The sequence below is a fragment of the Equus asinus genome, chromosome 7 (genome assembly GCF_041296235.1).
Source record: "Equus asinus isolate D_3611 breed Donkey chromosome 7, EquAss-T2T_v2, whole genome shotgun sequence".
Classification (NCBI taxonomy): Eukaryota; Metazoa; Chordata; class Mammalia; order Perissodactyla; family Equidae; genus Equus; species Equus asinus.
The window spans coordinates 84,322,986-84,341,746 of record NC_091796.1 but is presented as its reverse complement, the minus strand read 5'-3'; the positions used below and the strand labels follow the sequence as shown (position 1 = coordinate 84,341,746).

Genomic DNA, 18,761 nt, shown 5'->3' with positions numbered 1-18,761 from the left:
TATTGAAAATGTGTAATTTCAGGCTGCAGCTCTAGAGATGTCTTTAGGACTGGGGGTAGTGTCCAGCCTGCCTAAAAACTACATTTTGGGAAGCAGTGCCTTTATACCTGACATCATTGGTCCTTACTCGAGGCTTAAATAAGGAAGAGGGAAATAATCTTTCCAGCCCTAGAATAAACTTTCCTTTTTATCCAACCTCATATGACATCACTAAAATGTTGGCCATCCTAATGAACCAAGGCAACGAGAAGTGTTTCCTGAAGTATCTCAAAGAAAACAGAACACGCTGTGATTCCAAACGTTCTTTTTATGTTAGAGCTCTATTCTTATCTTAATCAGCAGATATAAATACGGGAGGGGTCTGCAGTCCAGCCTCCCCATTCCACATGTCATTTACAGGCACTACAGAAACTTGAACCATTCTGTCCGTCTTCAAAAATACACGCTTGTTTTGGGGAAAGGTAAGGAGGGACACTGCTGTTGAAAGGAGGATCGTATGATCTGTCTGGTTTATTACCAAGAGAAGTCCAGTGCCAGTAAAAACGACTTGAAAGTACTTGAGTCATGAAGGGAGAGATCTGGAGTCTGGTCTTATGCCTGATCAGCACATGGTGAACACACTAAGCAATTAGCTTGAGGATTCAATTTTGATGGTTACCTAGGGCAATTCCAAGCACTCTAGCTGGTCTAAAAGTCCTTTTATAGGGCTCATACCTTCTTATCCTTTTTCACAAGATCCATATGTTGAGTCTCCCTAAACATCTTATTTCCCAAGTCTACACATCAGCAGGGGACTATGAAGGAATTCGAATTTGCCTCCTAATCAATTCACAACCAAGTTAGCAAACGGTTAAGATGGTCCTCACACTCTACCCAGAAGCCCCAGGAACATCTGGGATGCATCCTCTCTTCTCTCCTGCAATCGACAGACTTCATCCTTCACAAGCAAACAAAACACTTCAATGTGCTCAAACCTGTGTTCATTCGCTAAGAAGGCAATAAAGTCCCTTTTCTCTCTTTTTGGGTGTCATTTTTCTTTTGAGGTTTCACTGCTGAGTCTTTAGCATCCTGTAGAAACCCCAGACTCTGGATTCTCACCCTGTAACTCCCTAGGGCAGCTAAGTCAATTCTTCAGTAGGCTCTGCAGCCACCTTTCAACCTTTTCTCCAGCAGAAGCTGGAGAGGAGCTGGGACAGACGAGGAAGCCAGAGCAGAGTTTTAGTGGAAAGCAGTCAGGGGCCGTGCCGCATCACTCTGATGAGCTGTTTAGGTAAACAAGGTGCAACTGGATACACATTCACGTGCCACCGGAGGACCTGTCTGTTGTGGTCTGATAACGGAGACATTTGCACACAGCAGCTTCCCAGGGGCGGGAGCCACCCGTGGGGAACAGCCTGGACCCACCATCTGCTGAAACTGAATGTAAGAATAAAATATCTCTTTCTAGCTCACATTTCTAAAATGAAGTTTAAAAAATTGCTCAGCAATGAAATAAAAGGAGAAGTTGGTCCCATTTCAGTCTTGTTTGCGAATACTGATTGTTGGGAAATTAGTAAATGGAAAGAAGAAAATAAAAATAGAATTACTTTATTAATTTTAGAAATCAGTAATTCCAAAGGGTGTCTTTACCGTGGCTCATGTGGGCAGCAGCACATTTTCTCCACTCTCCGGGAAACTCGTGATGTGAGCTCCCCTTCCCCCCAAACCCTGAAAGTGGAAGAACAACTCTGGTAGATAACGTTGGGATTTTAGGTTTGTAGGAAGCAAAGCTTAATACTGCAATCTGGAAAAGAAGAGGAAGCAAAATGCAAATAGCCAAAGAGCCTCTTTTATATCATCTCTGTGTGGTAGCAGGAGAGGGACAGAGAAGACCTAAGCAGGTTGGGGGAGGGGGTAAAAGGGGTAAAAGATACACGTGTGCTCTGACGGGGTATATAATGCATCAGTTGAATGTCCCCACTGCCAAGATCCATCACAACCCAGCTGATGTGTTTTCCTGTCGTCTCAGTAAAAGTCTGGATTGGCTACTGGCAACAGCGTACTGCCACTTCTGCTCGAAGGCTCTGGGGACTGAGGCAGCAAAAAAATACCATGGCCCCCCTGCTGCGCTGGTGGACACTCCCCCCGCGGTCACACACCCAGGAGGAGTGGGAGCAGTGCACAGGTTCTTCCTCCGAGCTCGTGGCTCATCTTTTAGTGTGAGCAGGATCTGGAAAAGAGGAAAACAACTAAGTGACCGAAATGAGAGTGTGGGGGCTTACCTACTGACAGCAATGTCTGGTTTAGTTAGCATTACTGAAGAATAAAGAAGTGGCCCAAATAAATGCAGTTCACCTTGCACAGAAAACTTTTAATTTTAGCCACTTTTGTTTGAAACCTTTCTGGAACACTCCTGTTCTGCTGCTGCTGGTTTTTTTGTGTAGTTCTCTTAGCTTTTTTTTCTGGATGAGAACATTTTATCCCTTTTGCTTCTTAAATAGAAGATGCTAAAGATGTTAACCTTTTCTAGAAACTCAGGGTCAGCATTGTTAGCATTCAATATTGAACTGCATGGAGAAACTGCTCCATGTACGCTTCTTAGTTTTTCTAAATCTTCTCTCAATGTTGGGTTGCCAGATAACACTCTGCCTTGCATCCCTGCCCCCATCCCCCCAGTGTACACCTACACCCACCACCCAGTGTAAGAAAAGGAACACTATTACTGTTACCCGGAATCCCCCATTAGATGCTCCCAAATCCTTCCCATTCCCACTATCCCGAATTTTGTGTCTGTCCTTCCCTTGTTTGCTTTTCAAACTGGTTTATTTTCTGCATATATTTATATCCCTAAACATTGTATTGTTTGGTTTTATTTGGTTTTGAATTTTATTGTGCTGCTCTGACTATTCTGATATATGTCTCAGCACACAACTGCAAGAATTTCTCTAGGTATATACTCAGGAGTGGAACTGCTGGGTCATAAATTCTTGCATCTTCAGCTCTAAAAATAAGGCCATATTAGTTTCCAAAGCCGTTATACCAACTCACCCCAGCCCCTCTGGCAATGGATGAGCTTCCCCCACTTCTCCATCTCTTCTAACGTGGAGGAATGGTATTGCCTGAGTTTAAAATTTTTTCGAAGAAAGTGAGTATACAATTGTATACTACTGTGCTTTTAATTAACATTTCCCTCATTAGGAATGAGGTTGTGCATCTTTTCAAGTATCTACTGTGCACAGATGTTTTTTCTTCTGTGAAATGTGTAGATGTGCCTTTTGTTTTTTTCCCTGGGTTGTCTATTGATCTTTTTAAAAACAGCTTTATTAGACATAATTCACATACCATACAATTCACCCATTTAACATGTGCAATTCAGTGGCTTTTAGTCTAAGCAGAGTTGTGCATCCATCACCACAATCAATTCTAGAACACCTTCATTGAAAGAAAGTGAAATTCCACACCTGTCAGTCATCACCCCACACATCTCATCCCCCAGCCCTAGGCAACCACTAATCTACTTTCTGTCTCTACAGATTTACCTATTCTGGACATTTCATATAAGTGGAATCAGACAATATGGTCCTTTATGTCTGATTTCTTTCACTTGGCATAATGTTTTCAAGGGTTATCACGTTGTAGCCCATATCCGCACTCTTCCTTTTTATGGTTTAAATAATATTTCACTGTGGCTATACGACGTTTTATTTATTCACTCATCAGTTGATGGGCATTTGGATTGTTTCCACCTTTTTGCTATTATTAATAATGCTGCTATGAACATTCATGTGCAAGTCCTTGTTCAGACATATGTTCTCATTTCTTTTGAGTAGATACATAAGTGTTATTGCTGGTTCATGTGGTAACTCTACGTTTAACTGTTTGAGGAACTGCCAGACTGTTTTCCAAAGCAGTGGCACCATTTTACAATCCCACTGGCAGTGTACAAAGGTTCTAATTTCTCCACATCCTCGCCAACACTTGTTATGGTCTGTCTTTTTGATTACAGCTGTCCTGGTGGGTGTGAAGTGGTATTCCACTGTGGTCTTGGTTTGGATTTCCCCAACAGCTAATGATATTGAGAATATTTTCACATGCTTATTGGCACTCTATACCTTCTCTGGAGAGATGTCTGTTCGGATCCTTTGCCTGTTTTAAAAGTTGAGCTGTCTTTTTTATTGCTGAGTTGTAAGACTTCTCTATATATTCTCCATACAAGTCTCTTACCACATACATGATTTGCAAATATTTTCTCTTGTTCTGTGGATTGTTATTTCATTTTCTTGATAGTATCCTTTGAAGCACAAAATTGAAGCACTTTGATCATGTCTAATTTGTCTATTTTTTTCTTTTGTTGCTTACACTTTTGATGTCATATCTAAGAAACTGCTTATTGATTTTTAGAAGGGCTTTGCTTAATATCTGGATACTAATTTTTTGGTTCTATGTATTACAAACACCTTTACCTAATCTGTGACTTGTCTCTTCATTCTCATTGTGGTATTTATTTTTAGAGGTTGTTTCAAGATTTATTAAATTCTAAGAAAAATGCTACTCAGAGATAAAAATTAGATCACATTTCGATACACACTTAATAAGTGACCTTTTCAGAAAATGACTTTTTAAAAATGTGAAGACTTCCAGAAAATCCAGGACAGCCGCCATAAAAATAGTTTCCTTAAAAAAAAGTCTTTAAATAAAAAATTTTAAACATACACAAAAAATAGAATACTACAAGATCCCTCCATGTCCCCATCATTTAGCTTCAATAATTATCAACATTCTACCATTCTAGTTTCATATCTCTCCCCCTGTTTTTTTTGCTGGAGTATTTCAAAGCAAATCCAAGAAAACATATCATTTCACTCATAAATACTGAAGAACGTATCTCTAATGGATAAGGACTTAAGGGGGGGAATCCAACAAAAATCCCACCATATGTTTATGATGTCTTAGCAAAGAAGTTCTTAATTTGAATAAAGTCAAATTTATCAATTTTACATCTTCAATTTTGGGGTCTAGTTTAAGAAGTCCTTCCCTTACACTGAGATCGTAAGGATATTGTTCCATAACGTCTTGGGAAAGGTGTACACTTTCACCTTTCAAATTTAACTCTTTAATCCAACCTAAAATTGTGTGCAGTGTGGAACACTGATCTAATTCCATTTTTCCTGCACAATAACTAATTGTCCTAGCATTACTTATTGACAAGCCCATCCTTTCCTCCTTTAATTGCAATGTCCCTCTGTCATAAACTGTTTTTATATAGGAGACTGGTTTTAGGTTTCTCTATTCTGTGCCAACACCACGCTCTCTTAATTACTTTAGCTTGATAATAATCTTGATAATCATTCTCAGTATCTGGTAAGACAAGTCACACAAGGCTCCCACTCTCATTCCTATTCTTTAGGGGACGAGGGTTATTCTTGGCCATTTGCTCTTCCTTGTAAATTTTAGAGTTAGCTTGTCAAATTAAAAAAATACATAAACAACTTATACTCTCTCAAATCTATAGATCAATTTTGGGGAGAACTGACATCTTTACCAAACTGACTTTTCATCTATGAACCTGTCTATCTCTCCACTAATTTTTTTTAAGTGATTCTCAATAAGGTTTAATAATTTTTTAAATAGTAGCTCTCACATATCTTTTGTTAGACTTTTCCCTGGGTATGTTATATGTTTTGGTGATTCTACCTTTGATAGAAAAGATATCTTTTCTATAATCATATTTCACACCTGTTCATTGCTGATGTATACAAATGTAACTGATTTTGGAGAACTCTCCTATAAAGCTAATACTTTGTCTGAACATTCTTTTTGGGTTTCCAATCAGACAAATACATTATCTGAGGACAATGACAGATTTGCCTCTTCCTTTCTGATTCCTGTGTCATTTCCTTCCTCCTTTTACTTCACAAACTAGGACTTCCAGTGCAACACTCAGTACAAGGGATGGCTCACTTGTCTTGCTCCTCACCTTAGAGGGAATGCTTTCAAAGTTTCCCATCCGTAGTATGATGGGACCCCTGGATTTCTGTAGAGATGCTTTATTGTTAGGTTCCCTTCTATTCTTAGCTAGGAATTTTTTTAAGTCATGAGGATAGTGAATTTTATCAAATGCTCATTATGCATTCATTCGGAGGAGCATATGACATTTTTCCCCTTTAATCTGTTACTGCAGTAAAAAGGAAGAATAAAATCTTAAAAAAAAAAGATGATCTTGTAATTTGAACTTTTTTGGGGGACTGTCCTTGTTAGGATTTGATATTGAGATGATAACAGAGTTGGGAAGCGCTCTCTCTTTTCCTGTACTCTAGAATAGTTTGTAGACCATTGGGATATCTGTTTCATGGATGTTGGCAGGATTCACCAGTAAAACCATCAAATCCTGCTGCTTTATTTGTCAGAAGATTTTTGTTCTTGATTCAGTTTCCTTAATAATTTAAAGGAATATTTGGGTTTTATATTTCTTCTTGAATAAATTTTTTTAAGTTAAATACTAAAATTGTATCCATCTCACCAAAGTTTTAAAACTGTATCATCAAGTTATTCATAATATCTTCCTACCACCTGTTTAATCTGAGGCATGTATAATAATGTCCCTATTCGTTCCTCTCAACTGTAGGTTTATCTTCTATTTTATCAATTTCCTTTATCTTTATTATTATTATTTTTCTTTACTTTTTACTTTTATTGGATTTATTTTGTTGTTCTTTTTTTAACTTCTTAAGCCAGGTACTTAGCACATTAACTTTCAGCTTCTCCCCTTTCCCTACTGTAAGTTTAAACTCTCCTTTAATATTGCTTTAGCTAAATTCCTCAAGTTTTTGATAAAAGCATTTTCTAATTATATTGTGATTTTATTGATGAGTTCCATCTTAATTATATTTTTTATAGTTTATATTTTTTACAATTTACATTTTTATAGTTATCTCTTTTTAAAATTTATATAATTTTTTAAATTTATATTTTCATAATTTATATTTTTTATAGTTACCTCTTTGTTATTGCACTGTGATCTGGGAATATGGTCTTTGAAATGTGATTTAAGGTCTAGTACCTAGTTTCTGCAAATACTCTGTACACTTACAAAGAATGTGTATTATGCATTTATTTAGTGTGATGTTCTATACACGTCTATTAGATCAAGTCTGTTAACTGTGTGGTTCAAATTTCCTAAAACATAACTGATTTCAGACTGCTTGATCTACCAATTACTGAGTTACATTAAAACATTCCAATATGAAGGTAGATTTGTCTATTTCTCTTTGTGGTTCTGTTAATGTTTTGCTCAAAATATTTTTCATAAATATGCATTTTATTTAATTTTAAAAATCAGTAAATATGCTAACTAAAATAAGTCAACAAGAAAAGGGCAAAAACTTTCCTGGCTAATCTTTAGCACTTTTTAGCCATAATGTAGTGACCCTCTTTATTTCTTGATGTGCTTTGTGACCTAAAATCTATTTTGTCTGATGAATATAGCTACATCCTCCACGTATCTTTTCCCAACCCTTTTTTCATCCTTTTTATATACTTAAATTTAGATATGTCTCTCTTTTTTTTTTTAACAATTTTTTAAAATTGTTTTCCAAGGAAGATTAGCCCTGAGCTAACATCTGCTGCCAATCCTCCTCTTTTTGCTGAGGAAGACTGGCCCTGAGCTAACATCCCTGCCCATCTCCCTCTACTTTATATGTGGGATGCCTACCACAGCATGGCGTGCCAAGTGGTGCGTAGGTCCACACCTGGGGTCTGAACTGGCAAACCCCAGGTCACTGAAGAAGAACCTGTGAACTTAACTGCTGTACCACTGGGCCGGCCCCTAGATATGTCTCTTTTAAACAGCCTAAAAGTGGATTTTTAAAAATCTAGGCTGATGATATAACCATTTCTGGTTGATCATTTCCCCTGCCTCTACTGCTAGTACCTCACTCCTGTCTGACGTAGCAGCCACAGTAATCCTGTTAAATCCAAAGTCGTCTCATGCACTCCTCTGCCCAGAACCCCGAGGACTCCCACTTCAATCTGAAGCAAAGTGCAAGTCCTTTCCTTGGCCCACCAGGTCCTTCATGATCTGCCCCATCATCTCTTGAGTCTCGCCTATTCCTAGTCTCCTCCTCACTCCCTACACTGCAGCCCCACTGGCCTGCTAGTATTTCCCAAACACAGCAGGCACGATCTCCCTTCGAGGCATGTGCTCATTCTGTTCCCTCTGCCTGGAATTCCCTTCCCTACATATCCATCGGCTCATTCCCTTACCTCCTTCAGGTCTTTACTCAAATGGCACTCTCGCTGACTACTCTATGGAGAATATGACCCTCCCTACTCTCTGTCTTCTTTCACTGCTGTATTATTTCTCTAGAACACTCACCACTATCTAATGTACTATTTGTGTTACTTATTTGGTTTGTTGTCTCTCTCTTCTATTAGGGATTTTGGGCTGTTTTGTTCACTGCTCTGTGCTGTGTGCCTAGTGCCTAGACTAATGTCTAGTACATAGGAGGTGCTCAGTAAATATTTGTTGAATGAATGAATAAACGAATGAGTCCTTAGCTGGAACATTTAGTCCACTCATATTTTTGTAATTACTAATATTTTTATTTATTTCTACTGTCTTCAGTTGTGCTTCCTATTTGGTCTAGCTTTTCTGTTGTTTTTTTTTCCTCTCCTTTTGGATTTATTTTTTTCTCATTCAATTTTCCCTCTGCTACTTTTGAAGTTTTAAATTTCTATTCTTTTGGTAGTTACCTTATTCATTTTAGCATTTGTACATATTAACTATGTAAAGTTGAAATTAGTCAATCTCTTATTTTCACTGTATGATACCAAGTCAGACTATCTAACTGATCAGACCCTCCCCTTGATTTACACGATATTTTCATCCCCCCCCTTTTTAACCTCACAAGAACATTATCATCACTTTATTGGTCATTATGTTTATATTTGCCTGTATTTTTACACATTCTTTAGGATTATTATTATTTTTATTGAGGTAACCTTGGTTTATAATATTGTATACATTTCAGGTGTACATCATTTTATTTTGATTTCTGTGTAGACTACATCATGTTCACCACCCAAAGACTAATTACCATCCATCACCATACACATCTTTTTACACATCTTTGCTCATAATTCTTCCTTGCATCTCAAATACCATTCTTTAGACTCTTTCCTTTGGTGAAAGTTTACTAGTGACAAATTCTTTTAGGTTTTATGTGTTGGAAAATGTCTTTATTTCATCCTCATCCTTGAAAGATATTTTTGCTTAAAATACATTTCTGGTTTGGCAATTATTTTCTTTCATCAATGGCAACATTACACTGTATTTTGGCTTCCACTCTTGCTGTTGAAAAGTATGCTGTCCATCAAACTGGCATTCCTTGGGCGAGCCTTCTTCTCTCTCTCGCTGCCTTTAACATCTTTTCTTTGTCTTTAATATTCTAAAGTTTCAGTGTCGTGTGAATGGGTGTAGATTTTTTGTGAGTTACTACAATTTGTGTATCTCACATTAGTTCTGGAAAATTTTTAGCCATTCTCTCTTAAGATATTGTCCCTGTCCTCTTTTTCCTTTCCAGAAGTCCGATTACGTATCTATTAGGCCTTCTCACTTGTTTTTTCACTTTTTTTTTCTGTGCTGCATTCCAGATAATTTCTTTAAATATATCTTTGCGTTCATTAAGTCTCTCTTCAGCTGGGTCTACTTTTCAGTTAAGCCCATCCATTGATTTTTTAAAAAACTTTTAATTACTATATTTTTTCAACTCTAAAAGTGCTACTTAGTTCTTTTTCAAATCTGCTTGGTCATAATTTTTTTTTTTTTAAAGATTTTATTTTTTCCTTTTTCTCCCCAAAGCCCCCCAGTACATAGTTGCATATTTTCAGTTGTGAGTTCCTCTAGTGGTGGCATGTGGGATGCTGCCTCACCATGGCCTGATGAGCAGTGCCATGTCTGTGTCCAGGATCCGAACTGACGAAACCCTAGGCCACCGAAGCGGAGCGCGCGAACTTAACTACTTGGCCACGGGGCCGGCCCTCCTTGGTCATAATTTTAATCTCTCGGTTTTACTCATACTTTTACTCCCGCCTTTAATTTCTCTAAACATATGAGAAAATTTATTTTTTATTATTTGTCTGATAATTTCAAGATCTTAGTTTTGCAGGTCTAATACTGTTATGTGTCATTTTTGTTGGCTTTTGCTTATGGTGCCATATTGCCTTATTTGTTTTGTGATTTTAAACTGTGATCTCACCGTTCCTAGAACTTTAACTATAGGAATTACTTGAGATTTGAGTTGAAGGAGGATTCTTCCAGAAAAAAAAAATACGCATTTGATTCTATTAGGTGCCTGGGGCCACTACCAGCTCTCAGGACTACCTTAAACTAAATTCTCAGCTTGAAGTTTTCCAGGCCACCGAGGGAATATGAATTCATGCCCACACTAACAGGAGGCCCAGCCTGTGGTCATCAACTATCAGGGAAGAGGGCCCTCCCCGATGTCACCCAGCACCCAGCTCAGGACAGGCAGTTTGCTTTCAGCGCCTGAGCGGGTGGAGGGGAGGCAGGAGAAGTCAGCTTATTCTGGTTGACCTTTACGTGGAGAACACAGCCCTTTCGGGTCCATCTTTATATGAAAGGTCTCCCACTAGACTCTCCACCTTGGGATTTGCCTGTTGCTCTGTATGCCCTTCCAGAAGTCTGGTCTGGGGCTGCCACGATCCCACTCCTGCCTGGTGACCCAGTGCTGGGGTCAAAAGGGCAGGAAAGGTACAAGACAACAATGTTACTGCATTTTCTCCCTCACTGCCTCTGTGGTCATGATCACAGCCGCTTCTTTTTTTGCAGGACTTTGACAAACCAGTCATTGAAGTTAATCCATCATCTTCTTTCCTGCTTTGATGTCCTAGCCTGGAAATTCTTTCTGTTGTTTGGTCAAATATCTATGGATCATACTGTCTATTTAAACACTCAGTTGGCATTTACCAAATAAAGTTACATCTTATTATGTTAATTCTAAAGTCAACAAGCAAGACAAACATAAAATATCATCAGGATTACACTTAAAACTCTTAACACACCTGTAAAATACATTATACTAGTCTGGCAACTATCAGAGAGTCCAACAAACCCAATTTTTCTTCCAGCCTGCTGTTCTTCCATTAGCACCACCAGATTAAAGTAACCGGCTTGTGTTACTTTACGATAATGAATAAAAATATTTTTAAACACTGTGAGTGACATTTGCCAAGGTGAACTCCACTCCACGAGGCATCCAGGAACGGAGAACTGCTGAAGGGATAGCAGAGTCACACTTCATGCTCACTTTGAGGCTTAAGTCCCCTTAGAGGAATGGAGGACAGACTGTCGTAAACTGTCTAAATCATTCTTTCTCTCACTTTTTTGGTGGGTGGAGAGGGACTTTGTCTGGCATATATTGCTCACTCATTTCCTCTGCAACACTCTTTCAAGCGCAGAGACCACATCTTACAAATCTTCACATGACCCAAGCTCCTAGCATCTTGCCATGTGAATATTTACATGGGGGCTGCTTGGTAAATACTCGATTGCCTGATGTGGGAAATGATCAATGGCAGTGCTCCTATGGGTAGCAAGACTTCCAACTAACAAGACAAACTATGCTTCTGCAAACAGCAAAAGGCCTGTGTGGCGAGCGGCAATCCACACTCCAGACCAGTGCTCCTCACACCCACCAGCTGACTGAAGGACAGGGACGCAGTTTTTCACTTAGATCATCTGACTCACAGCTTCTCCAGTTGAGAAAAGACAGAGAATTCATCATGACTTCCACGCCAGTAAAGAAGGCCCAGACCTCAAAAAATATGAACATATAACTGGAGTTATTTTTCTCCCTCCAAGGTCTGAGGTGAATAAGAGAAATAAAATTAAAAACTTAATTTTAAAATTACCAAAATGTAGAAGTCTTTAGATTTGTTCCTAAGGCCTTTCCAATAAGTCAGATTGGCCCTAGTAGGATCTTCTGGCAATGTCCTGGTTTGATAACAACGGGAATGAATGAATCAATTTATTTATATCCTGAGTGACATTACGAGAAAGGGACAGCTGTGGAGCGAGGGCCAACCTGCTGGCCCCTCACCTTCCTGGGCACAGCTCCAGTATGTAGGAATGAACAACACAGGCACAAGAGCATCGGATCCGTTTCATGAAACCCTGCCTGGCTGACACGAAGGCGCCGGGCACAGCTGCGAGAGGTCTGTTCAGAGCAAAGGCAGCCCCTGAGTGACTGAAATGCAGCCATGAGGGGGAGGGGAGCTGGCTGACCACAGCAGCACCACTGAGCTCGCGGGCCTGCCCAGAAATCCTTCGTAATTGCTAATCAACAATAGAGGCACTTGGTTTAACTCTTACATGATAAAACCAGCGTGGGCTCAAGTGGCCATCTGTGGGGGAGATTTACTTCCTACCTGCAAATGAGTATTGAATAGTTTTAATAAAATGCTATTTTAAGATATTCTACTATAAAGAACTAAAGTTATGTATGCAATAAGCCTAATTCTTCCAAGAAAAAATGTACACAACTAATTTCTGAAAGTATATTTAAGTCTTACAAACCATAAAAACCAAGTTCCCCTTATTCTGGTTCATTTTCTTATTACAACAAACCAGGAAGACGGGCACGATAAAATTACATCACGGAAGAGAAGGATCTAAATCTATCTCAATGACTTTCAAATGTCACTCAGTGAATAGTGTTCCTTTTTGTAACTACATGTAGATGGTGAGTATCCTAAGGGCAGACAGTTTAATATATTTGCAGAGTTTTCTTTTTTTTACATAAGGATATTTAATAACTTCCCTTTTATGGAAATTTAAAAACTGTAAGGCTGATCTAAATCAAAGTTCTTGGGATCTAATTCTACGATCTATCTGCATCTATCTAGTTCTGATGCATAATTTACTTAAGCATAACTGATATATTTATAGATATATATTTATATATAATGTATGTGTCTATATATATAAAATCTGGATTTAGAAAATAAATCACTGAATCATTAAAAGGAAAATGATTTATTTCACAAAAAGTTTCTTTCGTAAAAAGATTTAATATCCTTATAGAGAGTTCTAGAAATGAAGAGTGATAGAGTAACACAAGGCTACGGGCTTAAATCTGACTTCTGCCTTCTAATATTTGGGATTTAATAATAATGATTATTGTTTTCTGACTACAAGACAAATACATGCTCACTGTAGAAAAATCTTTGGAGAGGTTTAAGAATGGATTTTTATATAGCTTTGAGTTCAAAAGAACTGATGTACAGAGGGATCTTGTCTATTCCAGAACAATTTATAACCTAATAAAAATTCAGTCTCAATCCTCCTGGAGTAGATGGGGCATTAATTCAGAAAGGGCACTGGATACTGGTTCTTTGCCTAAAGATCAGAACAGCAGACTTTCAATTACCTGAGGAAGGTAAACGAAGGGGCCCTAGACCAGTGACTTTCAAACTTCTTTTTTTACTGCAACGCATAGTAAAAAATACATCTTACATGAACAAACACATAAACATCTTTATGACTTAAAAGTCTCACAAAACAATTCTTACTTATATTATAGATGGACCCTGGTATTTTTCTTTCTATTCCATTCTGTTTCATTGTGGGGAAGCAGGTAGGATGGAGAAATGATGGTTATGACCATCATAATATGTGGTATGCTGGTAAATGTTTAACAACTGGCTCTCTGTGGTAAAACAAACAAGTAAAAGCCCCAACTGTGTGTTGCTGGCTGACTTCTACCACAGCTGAGGCAGAATTGAGAAGAGGCATGCTCCCTGGCTCTCGAGAGCCTGCTGTGACCACCTAATTGATCTGATGACCCACTGGTAGGTCATGACCCACAGTTTAAAAACCACTGCTCTGGAGTCTAGACAATCAAACTCCTCAGCAGTTCACAGGAAACTGAGAGGGGCCGCAGATACTGTTTCCAGGAGGTACTGAATTAGAGTGCACATGCGAGTGATGACAAGCTGCCCGGGTGCTACAGGGGACCGCCTCCTGCCCACTCTGATTTAGGCATCTCTGAAGTACCTTGCCTTCAGCTTCCCCCAAACTGATCATCTTGGGAAAGTGAGAGGTAAGAGCAGGAACCTGAGGAAAATCACAGTTGTTCAGAGCTTCAGTTTCTTTCTCTGTAATGTGGGAATAATAACTGTGTGCTTCACTGGATTGTTGTAAGGGCCAAATAAGATAATCCTTATGAAAGCATTCTGAAACTTATAAAGCGCTCTATAGATAGTATCCATAGGAAAATGATTCCATTTAACAAAATTTTATTCACAGGCAATTTAAAAATATCACCTGTCTTAGCATCTGAGCTCATCACTCATTCCCGCTCTCTGGATCTCTTCTCTGTGGGTCTCTGAGATTCTGAAATATCTGGGTGCCTTTCAAGGCTGCCTCCTCGGACTTCTCCACTGGCTCCTTTTTCTCCTCTGCATTTTGCTGATCTTTCTTACATTCTTTCCCTCCAAGAATTTATCCACCCACAGCTTTAACAGGTAGCTCTGTGAGGACCACTGTTAAACTCTACATCTGCCCCTAACTTCTCCCTGGCTTTTGAGAAGACTTTTCTGAGTTTACTGTTCAGCTGTCATCTCAAACTTGACTTTTAAAATGCTAACAGAATTATATGTCCCGCTCATCCACAATGCTGGGGGCTCTAATTCTGTCAATGGCGCTAGTATCATCTCAATTACCAGGGTTTACTTTAAAAGAACTTCAACCACCTTACACTCATTAGGATGGCTAATTACAAAAAAAAGGAAATAAGAGTCAGTAAGGATGTGGAGAAACGGAACCCTTGTGCACTGCTGCTAGGAATGTAAAATGGTGCAGCCGCTGTGGAAAATAGTATGATGGTTTCTCAAAAAATTAAAAGCAGAATTACGAAGCAATTCAGCAATTCCACTTCCGGGTATATACCCCAAAGAACTGAAAGCAGGTATTTGTACACTCATGTTCAGAGCAGCATTATTCACAACAGTCAAAAGGTGGAAGCAACTCAAGTATCCATTGATGGAAGAATGGATAAACAAAATGTGGTATATACACAGAACAGAGTATTATTCAGCCTCACAGGAAGGAAATTCTGACTCATGCTACAACATGGATGAACCTTGAGGCATTATGCTAAGTGAAATAAGCCAGCTACAAAATGACAAATATTGTATGATTCCACTTATATGAGGTACCTGGAGTAGTCAAATTCACAGAGATAGAAGGTAATGGCTGTCGCCAGGGCTGAGAAAGGGAAGAATGAGGAATTATTTTTTAATGAGTACAGAGTTTCAGGTGTGCAAGATGAAAAAAAGTACTACAGATGGATGGTGGTGATGGGTGCACAAGGATGTGAATGTACTTAGTCCACTGAACTGTACATTTAAAAATGGTTAAAATGGTAAATTTTGTTACATGTATTTTGCCACAATTAAAGATATTCAATAATAATAGATATTGACCTATCACTTATTCTGCTCCAGGTACTATATCAAGTATTTACTGCATGCATTGTCTTCTTTAACCCCATATTTCCACAGATGCTAAGAAGCTAAGGATGGAAAATAGGGGAAATGCATGTTTTTTGTCTGCCTAGCATTCTTTTCCACCTCCTTGTGGTTTCAGCTCCTTTTACTTCCTTTGGGAAACTGCTCCCCAACTCCTCTATTCCAATCAGGTGACTACCAGATCAGGTGATTCCAAATGTTAGTCCCATAACCTCGTGATCACAAAAGTTGGCAAGTGATCCAGACCTGGCCAAAGTACCTGTCCCTTTGTCCACAGGAATTGCCTTAAGAGGTGGTCATGTCATTCAAGCCAAGCCAATCACAGCCCTTCCTTAGGATTTATACATATTAACATAGAAAAAAGCTCTCTTTACTTTGTGGTCATTAAGCTGGAAAGATAAGGTTTGAGCTGCTCAAACTACAAGCTTCCATCTCATCTTGCTACATGGGAAAATCATATAAAGAAGGAAAGAGGGAGGTTAATGAAGGTGTGAAGAGAAATGAAAATAGACGGAGAAAGAGAGAGAAAGGACTTTAGGCAGAGAGGAATGGAGAGAAAGATCTGACCATGCTTAGTTCTTGGATCCATCCTAATCTTCTCTGGCAACGTCAGTCAATAAGTCCCCCTTTTCTTAGGTGTCTGAGTTGAGATTTGTTACTGCAACCAAATGTATTCTGGATACCACCAATGGAGGCTCAGATGTCAGAATCATTAGAATGAAGGTGAAAGCTGAAGTTCTGAGAATGAATAAAATAATAAGCCCAGAGAAAGAAAACACAGAGGAGAAAAACCCAGGAGCAGAAATGACCCAATGTTACTCATCAGAAGGGCCACTTTGATCTCTGCTGGAGCAAAGTGCACTCAGGCATTTGGTAGAAAATTAATCTTGGAACTGTGTCCTCTCCATTTTCTAAAGAGTACCAGAGGAAGGAACACACAAGCCTCAGCTAAAAAACGAGGCAGGAAGAAACATTCCTCAGAGGACTGCTGTGACGATTAAGTGAAAAAAATCCACGTAAAAGCCACAGCACCTGGGATACGGCGGGTGTTCAACAGTTGCCATTACTATCATGATTTCTCACACTCTGATGACAGGAAGAAGAGAAAACTGGAAAACTCAAATCACGAGTGAGAGAATAGAGCATGAGTTTGAAGGCCTTATATAGTAACTCAAATTTTATTTCTTCAAGAGCTCTCTTTAAAAAACTGTTTCTATTTGTGTTTTTAAAAAGTAATCCATGCACAAATTAAAAAAAAAAACACAATACAAAAGGGTATAGAATTAAAAGTGTCTCTTCTACCCTAGACTCTTGTTCCTGGTGTGTGTGTGTGTGTCCTTCTCAGAATAGTCCATGCACAAACACATATTCCTTCTCCCCTTTTTATACAAACGGGAACATAACCTACGGGGGATTTTTTTTTGGTATCTTTACTTAATAATATATATCAGAAATTGTTCACCACCAACATAAACATTTACTTTAGAACTCTTTAGGTAATCCACAGAAATAACACTCAAATTCCAAGACACCTTTTTAGTGGGTCATCTTCTGAGATCCTCCCACCTTTAGTTCCACAGCTTTTTGGAAGGAAAATCGAAATGTACCCTAGAATCAGTCTGTCATCTTGTTATCGCGAAACGAGGAGATAACAGGAAACAGCTTCTTCCTCTCTTAAAACAAAGGGCCACTCAAGGGGGAGTTCCAGTGAAGCAGAAGCCACATTACTGGAGCTTACTGTTGGGGAGGTTATTACAAGAGAGAGCTCTTCGGGAGCTCAGAGAGGTAAGGGGAGGGTTTAAGCTCATCTGAGCATCAGTGGAGAGACCAAAAAAAAGGCTGCTGGGGAAAAGAAGTTCGACTTTGGTTGGGAATGATGACAGCTTTGCCACACAGATTCTGATGGTTAGACAAACATGAGACAATCAAGCTGACAAAGCTACTAATTTTAGAGGCTAAAGCTACTGGAAACTCAGTGTACTTACGGAGGACTCAGATGTCAGCCCGCTATCACCTCAAGCAGATGTCCTCTGGATCCTTTGAACTAAGCTCGGGTTCAACGATCGCCCACCCTTCTCCTGTTAAAGGTCTTCCTATTAGTTCTCGAAAGCCTCCTGAATATGTCTGTTACTTTATATTTATCTTCCAAACTAATCCATACAGCCCACTAATCATTCTTATTACTCTTTAGTGGGTTTTCTAAAATGTATCATCTCGCTGGGAATCATGGTTCATTGCCTGCCCATCTCTAAGCTACGACGATCCTGTATCCTTCTCCTTGTTTACTAACAATAAAAGAACGATTAGAGCAGTTTTTCAACCTTTTACGACCTATGCTCCATCAGCCAAGAAGATTTTGCTCAGTTTTACCTTCTGTAGTTTGTTTTATGAAAATTATGTTTCTTCGTACTTTCCATGCATAAAATTATGTTACAGCTTGATTATGTTTTTTTTTTTTTTTTGAGGAAGATCAGCCCTGAGCTAACATCTGCCTCCAATCCTCCTCTTTTTTGCTGAGGAAGATTAGCCCTGAGCTAACATCCATGCCCATCTTCCTCTACTTTATATGTGGGAGGCCTGCCACAGCATGGCTTGATGAGCCGTGCATAGGTCCATGCCCAGGATCCGAACTGATGAACCCTGGGCCTCCAAAGCAGAGCGTGTGAACTTAAACACTACACCACCAGGCCGCCTCCGACTATGCTTTTTTTTTTTAACTCCCCTCCTCTTTTTCCCCTCACCCTGTTCTTGGTATGCACCCCTGGTTGAGAATTGCTATATTAGACATAGACTTAAGGATTCATTGTACCATTCCTTTTCAATCTAATCCATAAAATGCTCCTTTTCCCCCCCAGAAAATCTTATCCTAAATGTTAAAATTTTATATGTTCCAGATCAGAACAATCTTAACTTCACAGAACAATATAATAGATCATATCAGTCGGAGTGCCCATGTATTTGATGAAGTTGAATCTACTTTATCATGTAAAAATTGCCAATTTGTCCATCTCTTAACTTTTTAATTTTACTTTATTGAAAACAAAACTAAACTAGTGTGTTGGCAGACTTTAAGATGCTCTCCTGTGATTCCTGGTGCCTGGTATCTGTGCCCTTGTGTATCTCCTCCCCTTGAGTATGGACTGGACTTACTAACTCACTTCTAACAAGGAGAATACGGCAGAAGTTATGAGATGTCACTTCCAAAACTAAGTTACAAAAAGACTGTGGCTCCT

The 18,761-nt window shown here is 39.0% G+C and overlaps 1 protein-coding gene across 22 annotated transcripts in view; it reads right to left on the bottom strand.

Moving 5' to 3' along the window:
• Nucleotides 1-1,809: 1,809 nt before the first annotated feature.
• TTLL5 (tubulin tyrosine ligase like 5) overlaps nt 1,810-18,761 on the bottom strand; it is a 279,445-nt gene continuing 262,493 nt past the window's right edge. For 12 of the 22 annotated variants that reach the window (XR_011504698.1, XR_011504700.1, XM_044774056.2 and 9 more), the window contains one exon: nt 1,810-2,209. Coding sequence is in view for 10 of the 22 variants with exons in the window: in XM_044774056.2 (XP_044629991.1) it covers nt 2,187-2,209 (23 nt within the window). In the remaining 12 variants the exon portion in view is untranslated. The remainder of the gene's footprint in view (nt 2,210-18,761) is intronic. The other 10 variants (XM_044774052.2, XM_070514102.1, XM_070514089.1 and 7 more) reach the window with 1 other exon arrangement.